Source organism: Asterias rubens, chromosome 3, assembly GCF_902459465.1.
Source record: "Asterias rubens chromosome 3, eAstRub1.3, whole genome shotgun sequence".
Classification (NCBI taxonomy): Eukaryota; Metazoa; Echinodermata; class Asteroidea; order Forcipulatida; family Asteriidae; genus Asterias; species Asterias rubens.
The window spans coordinates 5,170,384-5,195,288 of record NC_047064.1 but is presented as its reverse complement, the minus strand read 5'-3'; the positions used below and the strand labels follow the sequence as shown (position 1 = coordinate 5,195,288).

At 37.0% G+C, this 24,905-nt stretch overlaps 1 protein-coding gene across 6 annotated transcripts in view; it reads left to right on the top strand.

Annotated features, from left to right (window-relative positions):
- The window catches only part of LOC117287899 (golgin subfamily B member 1-like), a 54,158-nt gene that overhangs the window by 20,238 nt on the left and 9,015 nt on the right, over positions 1–24,905 (top strand). The window contains exons 11-29 of one of the 6 annotated variants that reach the window (XM_033768503.1): positions 6–112; positions 453–569; positions 1,625–1,684; positions 2,814–2,943; positions 3,247–3,431; positions 3,791–3,907; positions 4,356–4,475; positions 5,235–5,411; positions 7,072–7,263; positions 7,875–7,982; positions 11,114–11,356; positions 14,530–14,761; positions 17,963–18,023; positions 19,667–19,776; positions 20,451–20,558; positions 21,156–21,205; positions 21,822–21,988; positions 23,211–23,258; positions 24,384–24,594. In XM_033768503.1, the coding sequence (XP_033624394.1) occupies positions 6–112; positions 453–569; positions 1,625–1,684; positions 2,814–2,943; positions 3,247–3,431; positions 3,791–3,907; positions 4,356–4,475; positions 5,235–5,411; positions 7,072–7,263; positions 7,875–7,982; positions 11,114–11,356; positions 14,530–14,761; positions 17,963–18,023; positions 19,667–19,776; positions 20,451–20,558; positions 21,156–21,205; positions 21,822–21,988; positions 23,211–23,258; positions 24,384–24,594 (2,543 nt within the window). The remainder of the gene's footprint in view (positions 1–5; positions 113–452; positions 570–1,624; positions 1,685–2,813; positions 2,944–3,246; positions 3,432–3,790; positions 3,908–4,355; positions 4,476–5,234; positions 5,412–7,071; positions 7,264–7,874; positions 7,983–11,113; positions 11,357–14,529; positions 14,762–17,962; positions 18,024–19,666; positions 19,777–20,450; positions 20,559–21,155; positions 21,206–21,821; positions 21,989–23,210; positions 23,259–24,383; positions 24,595–24,905) is intronic. The other 5 variants (XM_033768506.1, XM_033768504.1, XM_033768507.1 and 2 more) reach the window with 5 other exon arrangements.

Here is a 24,905-nt window from a genome sequence, read left to right as displayed (position 1 = left end):
CGTAGATCTCCAGCGGCATCATGAGTCGACCATCGTCTCTCTCAAACATCAGCACAATGGTCAGATTGAGGCAGTGAAAGCAGAGTACCAGCAGAAGATTGATAAACTAGAGGTACACTTCCATGGCCTGTTTTAATCAAGTTTTTTATACACACCAATTTTCTAAGAATATCAAAATTGATGGACTACCTGCTGCAAAAATATATAATATTTTCTCAAATGTATAAAAAGCCTGATCTTTTATCTGATTCTTTTGTGCTGAGGACTGTTTCCAAAAGCTCTTTGTGAAACTCCAGGAGGAAAAGTCATCATTTCAAAGTACCTCCTCAAAATTTGGAGCATGGTTTCAGACATTTTAGTAAGCGCGACTCTCACCCCTGTCTATACTTGTACATATACAGTATTTAGACAAATAAAATTCATATTTTTGTATTCTTTCTTTCATCTCTCAGGAGGAGTTAGCGAATAAAGTGAAGCACTGGGCGCCAGAATCAGACGACGAATCAGAGAAGCCTAGCTTCAGCAGAAGGTCCAGTCAGCTGGACCTAGCTAGCCGCAAATCCAATCGGGTAAGTTTGAAGTTCTACAGTTTATATTTGTATACATTTATATTTATTTCAAAAATTAACTTGAATATTTTTATTTTTTAAGAGTTATATTAAATGTTGCACTTAAACTTTCCATCTTTTTAACGTAAATTTTCTCTGATCCTAATTTGCTTTCCCCGGTAAGTACCCGGAATTGGAGCACAAAATGTCGCAGACAGAGGGCCTAGAGTTTGTCCCTAGTAGAGGTCTAGCCTCCCAGCCGTTGTCTGAAAACGACCTCAGCGTGAGTCTCAAGATTTCACAAAATATTTGCTGTGCTTTGGTTTTTTTGAAAAGTGATCATGTTTCATCATTTAATATGGATTTTGAAGATTGTTTTTTTGTTAATGTGTGCTGTGATGGATTTTGATGGTGCAGAGATTTAAAGATTTTAACATCCATAGTCTTGATTCAAGACGCTTTCGATCTTACTCCACCATCCACCGCTCGGAATCGTGGGATGTGTTTGTACCAAGGCTACTACATTTGTCAAATTCAAACTTGTGATGTCACTTTTCAGGTGATCACCACATTAAAACGAGGTGATCCAATCACAGCCACTCTTTCAGAAATGGCATGAATTAGTGAAAAGTTCACTTTCCAACAAAAAAAATTGGGACTGACTAACCATGACGTGAAATAATCAAAATAATACTGTGATTTTCACAATGCATGGGAGTGATTTGAAAAGATTGCAGTTTTTAAGCACATGTTTACTTCCATAATACTAAAAGCAGGCATGATATTGTTCCTACCTTGACCTGATTTCCAATTGTTTTTGCGATAACAACAAATTTGAATTTTTGTATTAAAGACTGAAAAGTCTTATAAAGCCTACACCATGTGAACATGCAGGTCAGCCCTTGTACGCGTTTAAAAAAATATTCCTACTTTTTTCCATTAGCCAAATATCTTTAAAAAATATTCCTACTTTTTTCCATTAGCCAAATATCATGCCTCTGAAAGAAACTCAGTCTTCCTAATAAACATTTGGATATTGAGTATTTTATTGTTATCATTGTTGTTCATTTTAATAGTTGAAAGATGATAAGAGTGTCCCGCCCAGTCGGCAGTCATCAAACATCCATAAGAAAGTGGTAAGAGAATGTGTTTTCATGCTTTAAGAAAAAGCGCCGTTTCATTTCAGTTTTAAAATTGTATCTGTTTGGGAACGAAAAAGAGAAAAACTTCATTAGCAGAAGCAACATCTATTTTGTTTCATATATATTGTAGTATTTGTCACCTTGTATTTTACCAGACAATCTTGGTCAGTTATTGCTTACATAAATTGCAGAACAAAGAAATGACAACACAGACATGTAATTTTTAAGAGTTCCACACATTTCTGTGTTGCAGAAATATAAGAATATTAGTTGTTTTCCTTTGATTATTCCATTCCAAAGCCAGACACTTTCTGCCGAAACTCAAAAGTGAGTTTTTTTGCTTATACAATTTTTGTTTTGGGCTGTCTTTTACTTAATGAAGACTAGGTAATAAAGTACTCTTTAAATCATGCAGAAAAGTGTCTAGTTCTCCCAAACAAAAACAGTCTTTATTTTTCTCGTTTGAACCGATAACTTTGATTTATCCGTTTGTATTCCTCACTGCACTAATCGGGATGTCACCCAAGCTGGCTCAAGTGAGTGATAAACCAAAAGACTTCATACAAACCGGTTCCCTGTGATCAAATTACAATGAGTTATCAGGTTGCCATTGAACCCTGTATCACTGGTGTCCCGCTCGTTGTAACATGATGCGTTCACATCACAATAGACTCTTTGTGGTGATTTGTACAATTGTCTGAGATACGCAGCAGTGAAAGAAATACTGTGATGGCTTTTTTTACTTTTTAAGCGGATTGTATTCCCTTGGTTTTTTAGAGTCATTCACATTGAGTCAATTCCACTAGGATTCCAAGAACCTTATCATACAATTTGTGGAAAGAATCATTGAAAATTGTGCTCCTGTTATTGAGAAAATTGCAAACGTTTACTAACTGGAAATTTTTTACAGGCAACTTGGAATAAACCAACTGCACTGCATGTAAAAAGAGTACTTTTTAACAAAACAAATATTTTGTACAGTATCTTACTCTCCCAAGATAATTTTTTCAATAATTCTGAGAAGCAATTTCCAAGTGGAAAAAGACGAGAGTCAAAAATTCACACTCAGAAAAAAATTATAAATTGTGTCTTCCCTAAATTGTGTATGTTTTCCGTTTAATAGGACTCTTTGAGCCGACAGAGTAGTATTACAACACCAGCTCAGGAAACGTCCAAACCAACTCCAACTCCAGACACGCCTAAATCTCAGAAGTCAGACACGTCTAAGGGGTCGAAGCCCAATACACCTAAAGGTATGTTGTTTTAGATCAAAAAGAAACACTTATCATCAGTAGCACAACTAGACACTTTCATTTGGGGAGGTGGAAGTGGTAGTGAAGAAATTTTTCATATTTTCAAAAATATTTGTTATAAATCTTTTTTAAATCTCGTTTTTCTTATTTTTTTTTTATTATTAACTATTATTATTATTTTTTTTTTTTTTTTTGGGGGGGGTGTTTTTATTTTTGTTTACTGGTTATGCCAAGCACTTCAAATACATAACAGTTGTTTCTCCTTGACATTTGATTCATTCCCCTTAATGTACATGTACATAGCTACCGATAGTACCGACTCCGCTGCCAAGGTGGCCACGCCCAAGAAAGCCGGCCGTAACAAGTCCAACCTGGAGCCCGTCCATGAGGTGCCCTTCGAGGAGAAGATTCCAATCGAAGATGAGGGACGATGGGAGAAAGTTCCTCAGGAGAAGCTTCCTTCAGCCTTTAAGCAGTACCGAAAAGAGGTATTTTAAGATACTGCATGAGCTTTCAAACCAACAACTATTTCATCAGATGCAATGAAGGGGACAACCCAAGAACATGTTATATATATAAGAAAGTTAATGGTGAATGAATCCAATATAATCTCTTCTGTGGGAGAGTTGGCACTGGAAAGAGCTTGTGTGGTCTCTGAAGATGAGCAGAGCATACTGGTCAAAATGACGAGACCACACCGGCTCTTTTCAGAGCCAACACTCCCACAAAAGAGATTTACACATGGTTGTACCCGCAAGTTTACTATTTAGTTATGTTTTCCTCCTATTTTTTCACACTATGCAAAGCTTCAAACAATACTATTCATTCTTTTGCTTATCTCCCCCAGGCTCTGTTCATCGTTCAGGGTCTCCAGAATGAAGTCAAAGTAGTGAAGGAAGACAACCACAAGAAGGTGACCCTACTCCGAACTCAGGTCAAAGAGAAAGAGGATCAGTTTGAAATGGTAGGTCTCAAATTTATTTTAAAAGGCACTTTTCAAATTTTGTTATTAACTTTGCTTACCATGTAAGATGTAGTCCTTGTTGGATTTTCAGCTGTTGACAATACACTTAGCTCCCTCTTGACAGCACAGAGTGTAAGGTCAGGAAAGACAATGATGGTTACTGATTTACTTTATTTTACTCAGGTCCCAATTTCTTAAGGCCTGTAGCACAAAAACTTGCTAAGCACCGAACAAAATTAGCTTAGCAGAAACAAATTACAAGCCAAAGTTTCAGATAAAGTTTACACTGATGCAACTTGTGCCACAAAAAGAAATGACAGCTTTTTGGAGATTGGGGCCCGATCAACTACTGCTACACTTCTCTTTTTTCCCCTTTTTTCGTCAGGTTTTTATTTCTTCAAAGTTCCAATCTGATATTATACCTGCTATTTTGTTCCACTTTCCGCAGGAGAAAAACCTGCTGGTTCAGAAAGTTAGTATTGTTGAGAAACAGAAGATAGCGGCTGAAAAAGAGGCAGATGAGGCCATGGCTCAGCTGGAGAACTTTGTCAAGGAGCAAGGGCAGATGGTAAGTTGTTAATAATGGCTTGGCGTTTCGACCCCACTAGCAAAGTCTTTTTTTCTTGTTTGGGGTTCCTTGGGTTTTAGTTTTATTCATTTTTGTATAATATAAAATAAAATAAAACATTTTTTTTTTTGGGGGGGGGGGGTTGTTCAAAGTTTACCTCCAAGTTAAATTGTTTTCCAGGCCATTTGTTTTAATAGTTTTTGATGAAACTTATGTTTGTCTGTTTTTATCTGTGTGCATTTTAAAACAATCCTGGAGAAAAAATAACCCCATACTGTTTTGGCTCTTTTTTTTCCAGTTATTTCCAATAAATTTTGCTGCTTTTTATTTAAAAATACACTGTGTGTATTTGTTTACTTTTTCCCTTGTTTTTAACCAATATGGCAATAAATTGCAATTTGAAAATCAAAATTCAAAGGACATAGGCTGATCTTTCAGAAGTTTGTTTCTGTATACACCCATAAGTAAACTCGGCAAACTCCCACAAGAGGTTGTTTAACGCCAATCTGTTAACGGCCAATCTCTCTCATACAAACATTGGTTTAACAGCTATGATTATGAATTGCACAAATCAAGAAATTGTGATTCAGTAACTAGGCAACAATACTTATTCTCATCATTGTGAAATCAGTGGTTAGCTTGGTAGGATTCCATCCCACATACTTGTGATTGCAAGTCCTACAGTCTAACTATTGGACTTCGGAGTCCATCTGTAAAAGGAAGGACATGTACATAAAGTTTCTTGATATTAACTTCCAGGCCAAGATATCGGAAGAAGAATCCAAAGAGAAGAAGCTGAAGAAGCTCACTCCAGAGCAGCGCCTGAAATACTTCGGTCCTGAGAAATCCAACCTTTCTGTCGACACCAAAGAACCTGTGACGGACAATAAGGAAGCTGCTCAGAACGGAAAGGCCACCACCGGCTTAAGCAATCAGGTAAAGACAAGACGGGGAATTAAAAATGATTGATACATCTTTTGTGTAATGATTTGACAAGAGTTTGCTGGATACTGCTAATGATTGTGTGATTTTTCAGATTGGATTTATCAAAAGTTGATCATTATCCCTGTTCATTAAAGGAACACGTTGCCTTGGATTGGTCGAGTTGGTCTTTGAAAACCATTTGTTATAAAATGCATATGATTAGAAAGATATTTTAAAAGTAGAATACAATGATCCACACAAATTTGTCTGGAATGTGCGTGGTTTTCCTTTTACTTTGTGAACGAATACGCTCGGCCATTTATGGGAGTCAAAAAGTTGACTCCCACAAATGGCCGACCGTGTTAGTCGACGAGGTAAAAGGAAACCCACGCAATTTCGAGTGATACTTGTGTGGATCATTATATCCTACTTTTAAAATATCTCTCTTATCATATGCATTTTATAACAAATGGTTACAAACGCTTTTCAAAGACCAACTTCGAAGGCAACGTGTTCCTTTAAAGGCAGTGGACACTATTGGTAATTGTCAAAGACTAGCCTTCACAGTTAGTGTACCTCAACATATGCATAAAATAACTAACCTGTGAAAATTTGAGCTCCATCGGTCATCGAATTTGCGAGATAACAATGAAAGAAAAAAACACCCTTGTCACAAGAAGTTGTGTGCGTTTAGATGGTTGATTTTCGAGACCTCAAGTTCTAAATCTGAGGTCACGAAATCAAATTCGTGGAAAATTACTTCTTTCTCGAAAACTATGGCACTTCAGAGGAGCCGTTTCTCACAGTGTTTTATACCATCAACCTCTCCCCATTACTCGTCACCAAGAAAGGTTTTATGCTAATAATTATTTTGAGTAATTACCAATAGTGTCCACTGCCTTTAAGCCTTTGACTCGACCTTTATATTTAACCTATATAAAGGCTGCGGTCTTCTCAGAACTTGGCCATTTGTGAATTTGGGCCTGTACGAGGTGGAAAAGAAATGAACGATCGAATTCTGATAGTTGGAGGTGACTTATTTTAAAAAGAAAGTTCAGTTCCATAGACCAGACCTTAATGTCTTCAGAGGGAAAGTACGTCAGTGTTTTTACAATCTTGAGTTAATTCATTCTTATTGTCTTTGTGTATAGTGAATGCACAGACAACCTGTGAAAACATCTCGTTAAAGGGGAAATATTTTTTTAAATATTGTTCTGTGTGTGGTTTTGTGCATGCTCGAACCAGGCTTGTTTTGATTGGAGCAGTCAAAATAAGCATTGGGATCTTCAAATTCAACTATACTTCACACTACTGTACAAAAATGCTCTGGAGAACTGGGACTATCATCAACTTTATAATCAGTGTGATTTCGGAAAGAAACTATTTTCCTTGTTGATAAAACCAACCCCATACTCTATCTTTCAATAAAGACATTAAATATGAGATAATTCTATGGTTTGCAAAACAATGAATTGGGTAAAAAAAAAAAATCATTACAAATTAGATTTACATTGTTTTCATTTCTAGTGAAATTCTTCTATCAATTTGTGAAAGTATCTTGAAAACCCAGAAAACCTTCATCATTGATACAGCATCTTAAGTCTAATGTAAAATTTTACATAAAGTAATATTTTATGGGGATTCAAGACTAAATTTACACAAACTCCTGCAGGAGCAACTTGTTACGGACGGGGAGGAGCCTAATGGTGAGCCCCCACCCGCTCAGGCCCCGCCCACAGAAGGAGCCCCTCCCATTATTGAGGAGGAGCTTCCCACCATCGAGGCAACCGATCATGAAATGCAGACCACCCCCGTGGTGCAAGTGGGACGGTCCCAGCAGACGTCTCGCAGGGAGACGCGTGGGGTAAGACAAGCGTGCTGAGTGGCTGGTTGTCTTGGCTTTGGTTTGTTCACGCATTCACAGCTCACGCTTGTCATGTTTGCCCTTGTGTTTTGAGGGGATGTTTAAAGTGTCAACATTAGAGGTTATGGTATTGCCTTCGTGTGTTGAGGGATGTTTACGTGTCAACATAAGCAGTTATGGTATTGGTGTTGAAAGCCTTACGTCAATGACCATGCATCAGTTTATTTTGTTTTATTTGTTTTTAGTGAGGTTTTTTTTGGTTAAATATTTTGACGTTAACTAACATACTTTCACCCGCTGGATCATGCTGTGTCAAAAAGTCACTAATTTGCACTTTCATTTGGCTCAAAGTTTTGTGGAAGATTTCGTCTTTACATTCCCCCTGCTTTTGTGCACACATATTGCCTTTATTCCAAATGACTTTTTTACCCAAAGTATTTCTAGGTTAGTATAGACAGTTTCCGATTACGCTTTTGAGAGTTTGTCTTGCTTTACACCGTGGAATTTGGGATACTTCTCTTTTTATTAAAGTTACTTTGGATTTTAAAAACTGAGCTTTTCTACAACTGCACCTTCTTTCCCCCACTACACATCTCTCTTCTCCGTAATAGCACCAAGAAATTGTAGATCGTCTTATGGCAACAGGTCGTCTGAAATCTCGTCGGAGAGTCACGGAGTCTCTGCCGTCAGAAATCGAATCGGACCCTGAAGAGTGGGAGGTAAACGGACAAAAGTCTTGTCATCTGGAACGAGCGGAAAACTAATTTGCATAACAATAGGCCTCCCCTTTCATCTTGTTTGATTAATTACCATTTTGATAATTAATTGCCATTTTGTTAATTAACTAACCATCTTGTTAACATACAGAGAGGTCTGGCACAAATTTCATATAATGCTTCGCAAGGCATTGTGCGGATACGATCGCCAACCTCGGCCGACACTGTAAATGCCAAATTTCTGCAGCAGCCATATGATGTACTTGTATTCACGATGAACAAAACTCCTTCTAATGTATGAAATGCGCTTAACTTGCCGATAATTTCTCTTTATAAAATTGGTGAAAGCCACTGGCCAAGTCAATTTTCAAGTCAAACAGGATTTACATTTTACAAAACAGTCTTACATGGTGTGATAACATGTTCATGAATAAAATGATAAACAAAGGGGTTTTCCTTATTTCCATTTATATGATGAAAATGCTTTCACAAAAATTGTTGAGTATATTCTTCAAAAGTTTTCCTTTCCAACCTTGTGTGTTGCCCTACAATTGCAAAACACTGACATTCATTTTTGGGGGGTAAGTTTTCAGAGAAATGTTTTAGGGTAAATTGTTCTTTTTATATATCAATTTTCAATCTACCACAAAAAATCTTAAAGTAAGATCATCAAACAAGCATAATTTTAACTCATCTAATTGAAATAACAAAGTATGTTTCGGCTGTAACCCAACACCCGTACATTATCAGTAAAATGATATTTTAAACTACCATTGTGTGCAAAAGGATACAAATTAGACATAAGTATGATCACAAAATTGTTGTATTCATAGCTTTATTGCCTAAAAGTACGTGTTCTAAGGGAGAACCATGCAACTAAAGATCTTAAAAAGGGAAAAAAACAAAAACATTTTCCACATTAAACTGTCCATAACTTAAGGTTGCATTGGGCGACATGTGACTCATTTTCACAGAAGGGGTCACATATTGTTATAGTTACTAAAAACAATATCCATTTGTCAGAAAAACAGAAGTGCCAAGAAGAGCAACCTTTGAATCAACTTACCCATCAAAAGCAATACTGCCCTCTTTGTCAAGAATGACATTAAGTTTTTGTGCTGGTTTTTTTTCTAATAGATTTTCTTAATGCCTTTGAAACTACATGTATTCTGACCCCGAAACTGTCACGGATAAACATTGTTATCATTCCTGGGAAGATGGCGTTGCACTTACAAGTTCATGACGTAATCTAGCAGTTTATGCTTATGTAACTCATAAATAACCTTGCATAAAAATAATAATTGTATTGGAGATTTGGTCATGCTAGTTGGTGTCATTTTTTATTTACAGGAACATTGATCAACTGTGTGCTTCGTGTTTTTACACACTTAATGTTAACAGTTGTACATGAAATATGTTCATGAATTATTATAACAGTTTGTGCTATTGTAACACATAAATTACTTCATATCTAAAAAATAATCATTGTTTTGGGAGATTGGGTCATTTTTATTTACAGGAATAATGATAATTTCATGCTTCATGTTTTTACACTTCATGTTTTTACACATTTAATGTTAACAATCGAGCACAACAAATTGTGTTACTAAATTACTTAATTTTATTTTATGCCATTTAACAATTTAAATTTAACACTTTCTTTATAGGAAAGTTCATCACTTTTGTATTTACATTCATCCGTCTACTAACAGTTTCTTTTCCCCCTTAAAAGACTGTTACCAAAACAACCATTATTTGGTTTTAATTTAACAATCTCTCCACAGGCTTAAAAAAAAAAATAAAGCGCTGCCAAAAAAGCAAGAATAGAAAAACTTATTCAAGTGGTTTATTCTTTAACTTTCATGCTGATCATATTTCTTCCCCTGGACTCCGTTCTGCCACCGACTTACTTCTTATTGAATGATTTATTGACCGCTCAGGTTAGATAACTCCTTCCGTCACATGAGCTTACTTTGATTCTCCGAGATTTCAAAAGACACCCCGGCGAAACAAACAACAAAAAAGACTCTTATTTCTCGTGTCTGATTGACACTAACTCTAGAATTACTCAGAAGTACATGTTTTTCTGGAGAGAAATAATAAGGAATTATTTGAGGAAGATGCAATTTACTTTTGTATGCGCTGAATACCCCCTTTTTCTAACAGGGTAATATGAGCGGCTGCTCCAAGAGATGATGGGGAAAAAAATCCAGACCTTTTAAAGATTTTATTAGAGGGATTTATAAAACTCCTTTTGAAGTTTCAGACAGAGGCACTTCTCGGTAAAAGTCATATGCCCGGGCTGTGACCCCTCTATCTTTATTCACGTTGCACTAGAATTGATAATAATAGTATTATTTTGAATTTTTACCCAACTCCAGGTTGGTGATAATTATTATTTTAAAAAAGTGTTTGGCCACAGAGTCCTGACCATTGTTGAGTGTCGTCAGCTATTATTGCTAGAGAAGGAAAAACTAAAGTATGAGAACTCAAAGTCTTTTATTTGAAGCCTGTAAACCGTGCATTTCCTGTGTGTAATCAACATTTGTTGGTCACTTGTGTTCCTACGAGCATATGAAGGAAGCAGAATAGTGTACTTTAATGACTTTGGACACTATTTGTAATTGTCAAAGACCAGTCTTTTCACTTGGTGTGTCTCAACATATGCATAAAATAACAAACCTGTGAAAATTTGAGCTCAATATTGGTGGTCGAAGTTCCGAGATAATAATGCTAGAAAAAACACCCTTGTCACACGAAGTTGTGTGCTTTTAGATGCCATGATTTCGAGACCTCAAATTCTAATTCTGAGGGTCTCGAAAGCAAACTCGTGGAAAACAAAGTCCTTTTTTCGAAAACTACATGTACGTTCAGAGGGAGCTGTTTCTCACAATGTTTTATACTATCAACCTCTCCCCATTACTCATGTAATGTTTTATGCCAATAATTATTTTGAGTGTTTTACCAATAGTGTCCACTGCCCTTAAAGGATGATCAATTTGTACATGTATCAGCACTGGATTTGCATAGTCTGTAACCATTTGTGTTTTCCTAATTTTGCTGTAGTGAGTACACTTCTTAAATTTGTTAACTTACCAGCACAACCTCTTACCACCACAACCTCTTCCCAACAGAAGAAACTCCTCACAGACACTGAAACCCAGACAGACCCCTGGATAGCACCTAACCCCAACCCGCCCAGTCAACATGACTCCCCACCTCACAGGAACCCAGCCACCACGCCCGAAGAGGGTGCCATCGGGAACGCCCGGCCCCTAAGTCGGGAGTCCGACTTCGATGCTGACGTAGAGTCGGACGCGTTCAGCGAGCGCTCCCTTGCGATGCATCTGAACCGCGTGCTGCAGGACTTGACTCTGGTAAGGAAAGCGTTGGTTCTCGCTTTGTTGGATGTGCTGGCGCTATTCGCTGATGATGCTTCTTGATTGACTGACAGCATGCTGCATGGTGATGGATGCAATATTAATACTACTCACACCCTTGCAAAATTTTCCCCCATATTAATTTCTCAATAAAAATTAACAACCGTAATATTTAACTTTTTTGCAATGCTGCTGTTTCAACCTGTGCTCTTCGAAGATATGTTGAACTTAGCAACATTTGTATTAACTTAAAAATAAATTAACGCATGCAAAAAGAGAAAAAATATTTAACATCTAGTAATTATTTGTTAACTGGACAAAATCTAAGCATTTTAAAATGCACAGAAGGAAAAGATATTTTAAAAAGATTGAATACCATGCCAGTGCCCAAACCACAGTGCGAGAATATGTCCTTTCCACCAACAGGGAACTTACAAGTAGGATTTGAAACTTTGCATGGTTGAAAATACGATATGGAAGAGTTTGGGGTAACACCATGTAATGACTATCTCTAAATAAGTTGGGGTGGTTCTGAAAAGACACAGTGTTACGGCAACCCTTTCCATATAAATAATAGGGAACTTATAGTTACTTATTACATAAGCAATTCTCCTAATAGGGAACTAACAGTAACTTATTACATTTAAGCCCTTCCCAACAGGGAACTAAACTTATAGTTACTTATTACATCTTATTACATAAGCTGTTCCGAACAGAGAGCTTTACCTATACCATTGTATACTAATGGTTGCTTGTTACGTAAGCTCTTCCCAACGGAGAACTCATAGTTTCTTATGACATAAGCCATTCCCTAAATTGACTCAACTGGACGGGGTGGGGCAAACATAAATTGCCTTTCAGAAAAGATCAATCAGATATCTTCAAAGACCCTTTCAACATAATAACCAAAAACATGTTTAGAAAGCCTCTGTCAAAACCTTGCTATTGAACATAAAATGGATTTTAAATAACATTAACTTGACTTGTACATTTACTCCTGTAACTGATATAATAATTATTAATTTTGCTTTCCACAGAAAATCATAACAATAACAAAATTGTTTTCCTGCATATTTGCCTGCATTTGCTAATATAATAATGATTAATTTTGCTATTTTACAGCCTTGCTTTTCAACACATTAAAACAAAAAAACTTTAGTAAAAGTGGATTTTAAATAATTGTTACTTTCCTGCTTTTATTCCTAACTAAAATAATAACTTTTAATGTTGTTTTCCACAGAGAAGCATAACATTTACTTTGTTAAATGGTTCCTGCATATTTACCTGCATTTTCTAGTACCTGTGATTGCTTTGCTATTTTACAGGAAATATCTCTAAATGTCTCTTTCCGCAGAGTTAACTCAAAGCGTGTGTTTATCAAAATCGGACAAGAGTTTGCATTTTAAAAAGATGTAATCTGATATTCTAACTTTACCCTGTTATCTTATCTGAAATACGTTTTGACTATTTTAACACATGTGACAGCCTTCCATGATATTTCTTACAGGAACATTGTCATGAAATATCGTAAATCAGATCCTATTGGCTAGGTGGTTTCTTTCTCTACATGTCTACCTTTCATAAACGTGCACCCTGGTTCGAATCCAAGACTGGAGCCTGGCATATGAAATGGGTTTTCAGTCCTTACCTGATTGTGTGGGTTTTCCCCACTTTGGGGGTTTTCCTCCCACGTCGAAACGAAAATGTTTTCTCGTTTCATATTCATCCTGTTATCGGTGCTAAATGTCCTGTTGAATATGTAATAAAACTAAATAAATTTAACCCCATAGCTTTCAAATCTAATCTAATCAATTTTAAACCCAGCATTTTTTTCTAACAGTATATGTACTTGACACAACATCTGTGAGTTGTATAATAATCTTATGAGTATTCCGTTTTAGGTGAGCAACAAGGAATATTTTACATGTGCAATATACCATCAAGGCATACAACTTCTTAGCTGATTTCCTTCTTTTTTTCTCAGCTGTGCCACTTAAGATTGAGAAATACAGTACAATGTATTGCTGTGCTTTGCTTTTTTTTTTTTTTTTCACACATTTGCACCCAGTATGCAGTGCTGTCACCCATGTGAACCTCCTACGTAAATGTTTTATTTACGCAATCAACCATGAAGATGGGTCATACACACATGTACTTGTACACAGCAAGCCAACCATCTTACATTGATGCTCTAAACTAGTACATGCAACAATAGATGGTTCATGAAAAATGCCTCCTTTACGGACACCTTTGGTTCTTGCTTTAGAGCTGCATCAAACATTCAAATTGTTCACCAACCAATCATGCAAGGATGTGATAGTTACGCATAACGCTTAGTTCTGCATTGGCAACCAATCATGCAAGGATGTGATAGTTACGCATAATGCTTAGTTCTGCATTGGCAAACATCATGCAAGGATGTGATAGTTACGCATAACGCTCAGTTCTGCATTGGCAAACATCATTTATTTTCCCATAAAGATGGCCAACTTAACACTGTGTAATGTCAAGTGGGAACAATCTAAAAGGTTTTTGGAAGATGACATCCTTTTCAATCCCTAGTTTCAAAAGCAAGTCATAAAACTGACCTGTGAAAATTGTCACGAAAATGAGCAACTTTCTTGAGAAAATTTGTTTTTATTTACTATGGTTAATGTTGTATGTGCTTTTATTGGTTTGCAAAGCAATTTATTTTTGTTGATGATTGATTATCACATTTGGAGACAGTCTTAAAAGACTGTTTGGAATGCTCTTTACTCTGAAGTATCCAATCAAGACCATAAATATTTGTTTTCTTCAAAAGGTTTCACATACTGAATAAGAAAATTGTATAATATCCCCATACCATAGAAATCAGACGATATTTGCATCTTTATCCGAATTCCAATTTAAAACTATTTTGCACTAAAATGTTTAGTTTCATGAATATTACATGTAGTTTGAGGTTGAACAAAACAAAATTGACTAAAGCAGGAATTGAACCATCAATCCCCAGATAAACATGACAGTGCTCTTTAAACTGAGCTAGCTAGCCCTTTTTTCCTTCTTTTTTTTTGGTGCTGGAATTTGGCAGTAAAACTAACAACTATTTACAAAAACCCCAGAACCCATGTACCACAACATTGACTCTTCGTAATCTACGACAATTGATTCTTGTTTTCCAACATCAGTCCGATGAAGGTGAAGAGGACGAAGGGCGCCCTCAGTCATCAACAAGTCAACGCTCCCTCTACGAGAAGTACCGCGCTCAACTGGAGCAAAAGAAGGCAGAGATTGTAGAGCGGCGATCCCGAGCCACCTCCATGCATGGCTCTTTACTGAGTGCCAAAAGTGAGAGGCTGGGTTCCAGACCGAGGAGTAACTTGACGACATCATCAGGGGATATACCATTTCCGGATGAGGGTAAGAACTAACATTTCTCATTGAGGGACTACATGTATTTTCATATTTTTTATTAAGGTGGTGAAGTTTTATGGTTCTGGGATTACTTTATGATTGTCTTTGATGCGCTGCATAACATTGTAGCTATATAATGAGAAATTATGAGGGATTTAAATAAAATTTAGTGCATAGCAAAAGCAATTAAAAAAAAATTAACCAATGGTACATTTTTATTGACAGACTTATGTAAAAATGTTTTAGAGAAGCTTTTGAACTAAAAAAAGGATGAGGAGCAACCCTTTTCAAACTGCCAACTAGTTAAATAAACATGTGGTATTGATGCAAAAAAGTGGTTGAGTATCCTTTCCAAAATGTTTTACTTCTGGATCTGGATATATTATACTCCGATAAAAACGGATACCCGCATCGCATCAGAGTTGAAAGAAGGTTCTTTTCACAACCACCACAACTCATGAAAAGAAATTGAATAATGTCCTCAGTGTTTTTTGCGTTGGGTGAAACTGCATTATGTTCTATTCTGAGCGCAAATGTAATATAAAAAGGGTTGCCTTTATGAATAAATTATATATGCTTAGGCAATTTTGAAGTTACTGGGGCTTTACATGAGCCGGCTTACTATAAAAAAAAAATTATTTCTAAAACGTTTCATAAAACGAATAAAAATTCCTCATAGCATCCAAACACCGTAGCTCCATGAGCTTTTATCGCGGCTCGGTGCAGTTCCAGAGTAGAGCGCCCTCGATGTCCAATGAGTCGGGTGTGACATCCATGCACGATGATGAAGAGGAAGGAGATGAGATGATGGTCACTGTGTCCATGCCGGCCAGTCGGGCCAGGGAATTCCTAAATCTGGACGGTATGTTTGTGGACTGGCAAAACGAGTCCACCGGTTTGATGTGACGATGGAGTGACGGCTGAAGTGTGTCTGCACCCCTGGATGTATCGTAACGTGACGGCACGTCCAATGTGACAAACTGTTACTAATAACATGAATGTGACTTAATGATTTGTGTGTCAGTTGTAAAACGTTTTGCAATATTGCATGTGGATTCTGCACATTTTTTAACATGAATTTTTACGCACGATGTGATGTGAAATAACTTTCAGGATCTTGCCATCAGTGTTGCCTGTAATCATGTATAGAGCTTTTATTATAAATATTATTAGTTATTCGGCCAAAATAGCAACAAACGGTACAAGATGCAACATTACCGGTAAAATGGAACAGTACAAGAAACAAATAAATGCTTGTGTCTTGACTGTTGGTGAATGTGGGACTTTCAGGACGCTAGGTGGCAGCAGACTTACCAGTTAAAATCCATTGTTCTCGGTAATGTGCGCACGCTCAGAACTAAGTAAACAATGGACATTTACCTGGTAAGTCTGCTGCCACCTAGCGTTCAAAAGTCTCCTATTATATTTGTTTTGTTCAGAACAGAGGCCATATCTGCACGTGTTATTGAAAGTGAAGCACTTATGATTATGTTCTTGCAAAATCAGACGAAAATTTTGAGTAATGGTGGATTCTTAAAAGCAACTCTTCTTTACTATACATTTTGTTTTATTTTAATATGATATTCCATCACAGAGTTAAGGGCAGTGGACACTATTGGTAATTACTCAAAATAATGATTAGCATAAAACCTTACTTGGTAACGAGCAATGGAGAACTGTTGATTGTATAAAACATTGTGAGAAACAGCTCCCTCTGAAGTAACGTAGTTTTCGAGAAAGAAGTAATTTTCCACGGATTTGATTTTGAGACCTCAGAATTAGATTTTGAGGTCTCAAAAACAAGCATCTGAAAGCACACAACTTCATGTGACCAGGGGTGTTTTTGCTTTCATTATTATCTCGCAACTTCGATGACCAATTCAGCTCAAATTTTGATATTTTATGCATATGTTGAGATACCCCAAGTGAGAAGACTGGTCCTTGACAATTACCAATAGTGTCCAGTGTCTTTAAGAACAAATGTCAATGTGATTTTATTAGTATTCAAAAGACTAATGCATCTTGCATTGTATGTGGGGTCGGAGGGGCCTGAGATAGAGTGTAATATTAAACAATAATCAAAAGTTATTCAAACCTATGCCCACTTCCTTCTGATTTTGCAAGAACATATGATTTGATTTGTAATTTTGACTCGTAACAATATTGTTCTTAACCCAATTCTAGAAAAGATGCTGCTTGTATGTTGGCACCCATATCTCAAACTGAATACATTTACATATTTGTTAAAGCCATTGGACATTTTCGGTACACAGTATTGTCCGAAGGCCCACACTTCGTGTATCACAACTTATATATAAAATAACAAACCTGCGAACATTTTCGGTCATCAGAGTCGGGAGAAAATAACGGGAAAACCCACCCTTGTTTCGGCATGTTTCGCCGTGTCATGACATGTGTTTACTATAAATCCGTAATTCTGGATGTCGAGAATTGATAATTGTTTGAATGTTTTCTCAAAAAGTAAAGCAATTCATGGAATAATATTTCAAGAGAAGTCTTTTACCATTACCTTCTGTAAACCCTGTAAGTTATTTATAGTATTTACAATGGTATAAAGATAGTAGAAAACTTCTCTTGAAATATGTGTTGCCTGAAATGCTATAGGTTTTGAGAAATGAGTAAATCAATTGGTTTCATCTCTCTCAGTGTTTGAAAAGAGAAAAAAACAGTGAATGTGACTGATTGAGCATAAACTTTCACGTTCACTGGTTTGTTATTTCATGTATATGTTGGGTCCACAAAGTACTGTTACTTGTCTTTGACATTTACCGATGTTGGTTACATACTTTAGGATGAAAGGTCTTCCTTATTTTGTGGAAAAAAACTTGATGTGTCTCTTTAACTACACAGGTAGCTGATGAACCTTTATGTTCTTATAGACCTTTTCAATTTTGTAGTCTTCTGTTCCCAGATTTGAATCTTTCCACATTTTGAAGCTTACAGAACAAGACCTTAGATTTGGTATTCTGATTTCTAACTGTTATTTCACAATCACGTAATCAGTACCAAATTCTTTGTATTTGTAAAAATATCCTGTCAGGAAGAGTTTTTTTTTTGATAATATCAAATGTTTTTCCGTCAAAAGAGCTTTTGACATTATTCCCCAAAATTTTGACAATCACATATATCACCAAAGAATTTTAGGGAGATTGTTAACGTTGCTATTCAACTCTTGTTTGATTTCAGTGGACAAAATGGACATGGCCACGTCGCCGGTTGCCTTCTCAGTCTCAAGCAGGTCATCAAAGTAAGACTTAACTTTTGTTATTCTGTGTTTAAAGGCAGTGGACACTATTGGTATTTACTCAAAATAATTATTATCATAAAACCTTTCTAGATAACGAGTAATGGGGAGAGGGTGAAAGTATAAAACATTGTGAGAAACAGCTCCCTCTTAAGTGACGTAGATTTCGAGAAAGAAGTAATTTTCCTCGAATTTGATTTCAAGGCCTCAGATTTAGAATTTGAGGTCTCAAAATCAAGCATCTTGAAAGCACACAATTTCTTGTTACAAGGGTATTTTTTCCTTTCATTAATATCTCGCAACTTCGACGACAGATGGACTTCAAATTTCATAGGTTTGTTATTTAATGCATATGTTGAGATACGCCAACTGTGAAGACCGCTCTTTGACAATTACCTATAGTGTCCAGTGTCTTTAAATGGTTGTAAGGGCCATGAGTGCGTTTTGGCGACCCCAACTAGAAACATTTGTCATCGGTGCAGTGACAATGCTGTTCAGACTAACTGGTAACCGACTTGTTGAGGTGGTTGGACTTTGGTTGGGGTCGCCAAAACGCACTCATGGTCACACAAGGCAGTTTACAGGCAACCAATTCCAGGCAATCTCAAAGAAGAAAGCCATTCATACGTGAATGTTTACATTTTGTTCTTGCTGATTATTTGACTACGTTTGGCAGTTTTACTCATGTGCTGCCAAAGTACTCCTGTAGCATGCACTGCAGTTGGTTGCCTCCAAGATGCCTGTAAAAGTTGCTTTGGGCGACAAGGCCCTTGAACATTTACCATATCGTGTATCTATTCGTTTGTGCATACTTAATATAGAAGCATCGAAACTTCTTTGAGCCAACGAAATTGCGTATTTTCATCAGACTTTTACTTTCTTTTGCAGACTGCCAAATAGCCCCTTTCCAAATATTCTTCCCAGGGGGCCAGTATAATGTTGTTGCCAACATTTTGACAAACAACACAAAGCAAAATTACATTATCTTGGCAATCTTTTCACAATGCCACAATCTTTGGTCTGGTTTATTTGTGAATAACTTCCCTATTTTTCTAGACTTTCGTGACACATTGCCAATTAATTTATAAAACAGATAAGATAATAACTATTTTTTTAATTAAGAGGTTCCTTTCTTTATTTTAGAGGTTTTTTAAATCTCTTGACTTTCATGTAGTTTATTTAGTCTATAAAAAATATTAATCAAGTTTATGAAGGTTATCAGTCCACATTCCACTTTTTTTCCTCTCATCTTTTTTTCTCCTCTTTAAAAAAAATGCTTTTATTAAAAGAAAATTTGAAATGTATCGCAAGAGATCCACACAATAGTTTAGGGATGTAATTATTCTGTCCAGGGCTTTTTAAATCAAACGCTCCAATATTTATTAGGTTTTCTTTTGACATGCTCATAGTTTGTACCGTTTTTAAATGCAAGAGGGTATTTTCCGAACACATTAATATAGTTGATCTGGGTTTTTTTTCCTTTGAGAAAGAGTCTGCTAAGGTCGAAACATCAGGCCACTTACTATTTCTTGTAGTTTGTCAGAGTAGCAAAACAATGCGCCAATTCCAGGGAAAGACAAAATATTTATGGACATAAAACAAATTTGTTTAAAATAGTTTTGTTTTCTTAATAATCCTTTTACCAGGCAATCAGTGGATTCAGTTGCAGATCATCCGATCACCCAGGATTATCTCAAGGCTTATCAGATTATCATGGACTTTAAGGATTCTCTCATCAAAGTACTTACAGATAAAGGTAAGGCAACCATATTTCTGGGGAGGGGTTGGCAAAGGGAAGAAGAGGTCTTCAAAAAGAACAGCTAGTGTCCAATTAGAAAATTTGAGAATGTTTTGGGTAATTTTTTTAAATCATACTTTACTTTGAAGGTGTTTTAACTTTAAAAACTTTTTTAAAAATCCATGAAACGTAAAGATCAGTGTTTGTTTCACATCCCACTCTTCACCCTGATGTTAAATTTGCATCAGGGATAAAGAATACTCATTTTGGTTTTTACCCATAAACACCGATGTGTGTTAGCACTGTTTACTCAGTACTTACCGTACATGTACCAAAGTTCTGTGAAATTGTATTGTGTTACTTATATTACTGCCTAGTCTTGGAGCAAGTTTTTGTGATGTTGTGTGCAACAAGAAATGTGCGACCTGACAATTCCACTTGTCATGGTGCAGCCATCGTGAATTTCTCCCATTGATATCATTGATACCGAACCGAGGCTGGAAGAACAAAATAGTCTGGTTCCTATTTGCAAAAATGATTATTAGCATTCATTATTGTTATCCGATACGAGGTACATGACCAAGATGGAGACAGCATGATAAAGGTCCATAGGGCATGCAGCTTTGGACAACATGTTAACTATATTAATCCTCTATTTTAACTATTATCGTTGACTCTTTCTTTTTTTAAAGATCTACTAGCGGCTGCAGACAGACTATCTGACATTGGCCAGTTGACCTTTGACCGGGACCTGAATGTTCAGAACCAGGTGTTTGAAATGACTACCAGTATACATAGCTGTGAGTTTCATTGGATTGAGTTTGGTTTTGTTCTTGCGATTCTTTTCTCTGTTAATAATATATATAAAAAATCCAAAAAGGCGTTGGGGACTGTTTTTTGTCAGAGAAATAATATGCAAGTTTGTCTTAAATTATCAGTAAACCGTGGAAGGTAAACTCCTGAACTCCTAAACCGTGGAAGGTGAACTCCTTTTAAAAAGTTGCCGTGGAAAATGTTTCGATCTTTTGGATCCAATACTTCCTTAAAAGAGGCGTGTTTATCATTAAATGACATTTATCTAGATTCTAAGATGGCGGGGTTGAACTAAAACAAAACAAATAGAGCAGGTTTTGAACCTAAGACCTCCAGTTTAACATGCTGGCGCTTTACAGACTGAGCTATCTAGCCCTATGTTTGTGGTCTCCCTATTTTGTCTATAACGTTGTACAGGGGTGCCAGTCAGAAGCCATACAACCCTTGTGGTTTAATTACTTAGTGATAAATGGAAATTTAACACATTTCAATCACACTGTTGAAGCACACCACCTTGTAATGTTATACTTTGATGAACCTCTTTACAGCTACTTATCATTTATTTCCTAACTTTATGTTTTTAGTTTTGAAAGAGGCAGCTAGCATCATCAACAGCTACCTGTATAATGATCAGGTAAGACTTGTTTCAAACATTTTCATCGTTTCAAAATAGTGTCCATTGTGGTTTCTTAAATGGTTTAAGTTTAATGTTGTTCCTAGATTCTAAGATGCCTAGATGACTAAGTACATGTAAATGTCACCGTGTTTTTTATTTATTTATTTATTTATTTATTTATTTTTTCTGTTTATCATCAATACATGCGGGCTGGTGAAACAACCTGCGGGCGATCGAGAATTGTGGTTGACTCCCGTGGGAAACCCCTGTTGAACCCTAGGGGAAAGAGATGCCTCTCATTTTGTTTGACCCCACCTTCCCACCCCTCCCACCACTATCAACTATCTCTAATCATTCTCAGTAACTCCTTAGTGACCTCTCTCTGCTTATCTTGACCCCTAGGAGCCTGCTGTATCCTCTCCCATCACCCAGAGATATGCCTCCCATTTCTCCTGACCCCCCCGCCCCACTCTCCAGTAACCCCTTAGTGACCTCTCTCTATTTATCTTGACCCATCGGAGCCTGCTGCATCCTCTCCCATCAACCAGAGATATGCCTCCCATTTCTCCTGACCCCCCCGCCCCACTCTCCAGTAACCCCTTAGTGACCTCTCTCTGCTTATCTTGACCCCTAGGAGCCTGCTGTATCCTCTCTCATCACCCAGGGAGATGCCTCTAAGGCCATGAGCTTCCAGAAAGAGAACACAGATGAGAAACTGAGCATGGAGAGAGAGATGACCAACACCTTGACGGCCGAGACTGACCCAGAGGTCAGGGAAATCAGAGAGAACTATGAAAACATGTAAGTGCAGGCATCATAGTTTTCCTACTTCAGTCTGTTTTCCAATTTGTTTGCCTTAAAGGCAGTGGACACTATTGGTAATTACTCAAAATAATTATTAGCTTAAAACCTTACTTGGTAACGAGTAATGGGGAGAGGTTAATAGTATAAAACATTGTAGTTTTCGAGAAAAGTAATTTTCCACGGATTTGATTTCGAGACCTCAGAATTAGATTTTGAGGTCTCGAAATCAAGCGTCTTAAAGCACACAACTTCGTGTGAGAAGGGTGTTTTTTCTTTCATTACTATCTCGCAACTTCGATGACCAATTGAGCTCAAATTTTCACAGGTTTGTTATTTTATGCACATGTTGAGATACAGCAAGTGAGAAGACTGGTCTCTGACAATTTACCAATAGTGTCTAGTGTCTTTAAGATGAATCAGAAAAACGTAAGTAAAATGGCCTGAAAAGTCTATTAAAGCCTACACCATGTGTTTCAGCCTTTGTACTTTTTAGAACTTTCTGAGGACCAAATATCGCGCCTGTAAGTTTTATAATAGTTTGGGTTTTGAACAAGGAAAAATTGATTGGAGCGTGACTTGAACCACGACCGCTGGATAAACGCACCGGTGCTCTACCACTGAGCTATCCAGCCCTATGTTGGCAGTCTCCTTATTAGTGAACATCTTTGTTCGGGGTGGCCTACACTTGTTTTGGGGGTTTTGTTTTTTTTTGAGCTTGGGGTTTTTGGGGGAGAAAAAAGTCAGAATTTCTTGTTATGAAGGAAGTTACACAAAACAAATAATTAAATTGTTGGTCATTGTGGTTTTCCCTGTAGGCCAGGCCCCTTGATACTCATCCGGATATTGTTCAATTATGAAGGGGATCCAAATGTGAAAAAAACACTCGTAGCCGCAACTTGGCTTCACTGAAGAAAATGATTCATTCTGTGGACTAGTTCAAATTCATCTGAGTAGCCTAATCGCAAATCGTTGACTAGACTAGACCAACTATCGTAGACTAGCGTGCACTCGATCAAAGTTAGCCAAACTATGGTTCACCAAGGTCCTTGATCAAGCGTGCTCATCCTTGTTTACAGGTTCCTGACAAAAAGGGAACAATTTTGAGGTAATATTTCCAAGGAAAAAGGATGTAAACTGAAGAGAAAAAAAAACACCGACCTTAAAACCCCACAAAGAATATAATTTAGCTTCCTACTTCCCGTTGTATTCTATCTTACAGGAAATCAAATCTGGACCAGCAAAAGAAAGATTACGAAGACAAACTCAAGTAAGTACTGCTGCCATTTTGGTGTTTGGCTCCCTGACTAGCCAACACATGACACAGTTGATGACTCAATCCAATAAAAAAAAGCCAGACTATTTGCCGACCCAAAACTAGGGCTGTATCTGAATTGGCGGCTCTGGCTACGGCTGTTGCTAAGGGTGGTGCTAAGTATGTCCTATACTTCAACGCATGATGATGCGGCTTTCCAACTGTAGCCATTTCCGTAGCCTCCATTTTGTACACAGTTTGCTGTTGTTGCTTATAAACATTTTTGGGGATCATGTTGGCTCAGTGGTTTCTTTCCCTGCCTTTTACCTCTGTGGACCCCAGTTTGAACCCCACCTCAGACTGGAGCCTTTCAGTCCATACCTGACTGTGTGGGTTGTCCCCCAATTATGGGTTTTCCTCCCACATCTAAGACTGAACATTTCTTCTTGTTTCCTATTTATCCTGTTATTGGCATTGATTGTGCTATTGGATGTGTATAAGTAAAAACTACCTTGCTTCTGATAAGAAATTAATTTCATCTACCTTACCAAAAAAGAAAGTTGCAAAAAAAACTGTTTCAACAATTGTTTTGCAACTTTCTTTTTATGGCCTGACGTTCTACCCAAGTTTCTCTGTAAGGTGATAGGTTTGATAAGTCTTTGAGAAAGACTCTGCTAGGATCAAAAGACGTCTGGCCGTAAACACTTGTAATAATATTTACAACAGGTTATTGGTTGGTAACGATTCACAACAGTAATTTGAAAGAGAAAAGTGATTTTTTTTTTCTCTTTCAAATTACTGCAATATGTTTTGTTTTGGGAGATTTTGGGGCGAAAAGAAGAATTTCCCTCTAACCTGTAGTGTTTTTGGCTTGAGACCTTCCCACAATATAATAATGGACATTTTTATAGCGCCGGTATCCGCCGCAAGCGGCGCTCATGGCGCTGCTCTACAAAAGAACAACCATTTAGCAATGAATAAAAGATAACTCTACAGTTATCCTGTAAGATAACTCAACACACAAATTAATTCTTGGACTCTTATAACATTACAGTTATTATATTCTTCATCATTCAGTGTCAAGTTTACTCTTACAATTGAATAAAATCTAACAATTTCCATTTTTTTTAAAACCCACAGCAACAATGCGATCATGATGATGGAGTTACAAGACACCATTCAGGAGTTACAACACGAGTTGTCTGCTTTCGGATCTCCAACCAAACCCTACTCAGCTATGTCTGGATTCTCCAGCCGGTTTGACCCTAAGACAGAACCAATGATAACCTTCTCAAGAATGGACTCGGAGAGGAACCAGAAAGCACTCAAGAGGGCCGTCAATGCACAGAGGGTAAAACAAAAAGATATTTCACAGATTGATTTAAAGGCACTGGACACTATTGGTAATTACTCAAAATTATTGTTAGGATAAAAACTTACTTGGTGATAGTATAAAGATTGTGAGAAGCAGCTCCAGAAAGAAGTAATTTTTCACTAAAATATTAAAATTTGATTTCGAGACCTCAGATTTAGAATTTGAGGTCTGGAAATCAACCATCTGAAAGCACACAACTTCGTGTGACAAGGGAGTTTTGTCTTTCATTAATATCTCGCAACTTCGACGACCAATTGAGAAGACAGGTCTTTGACAATTACCAAAGG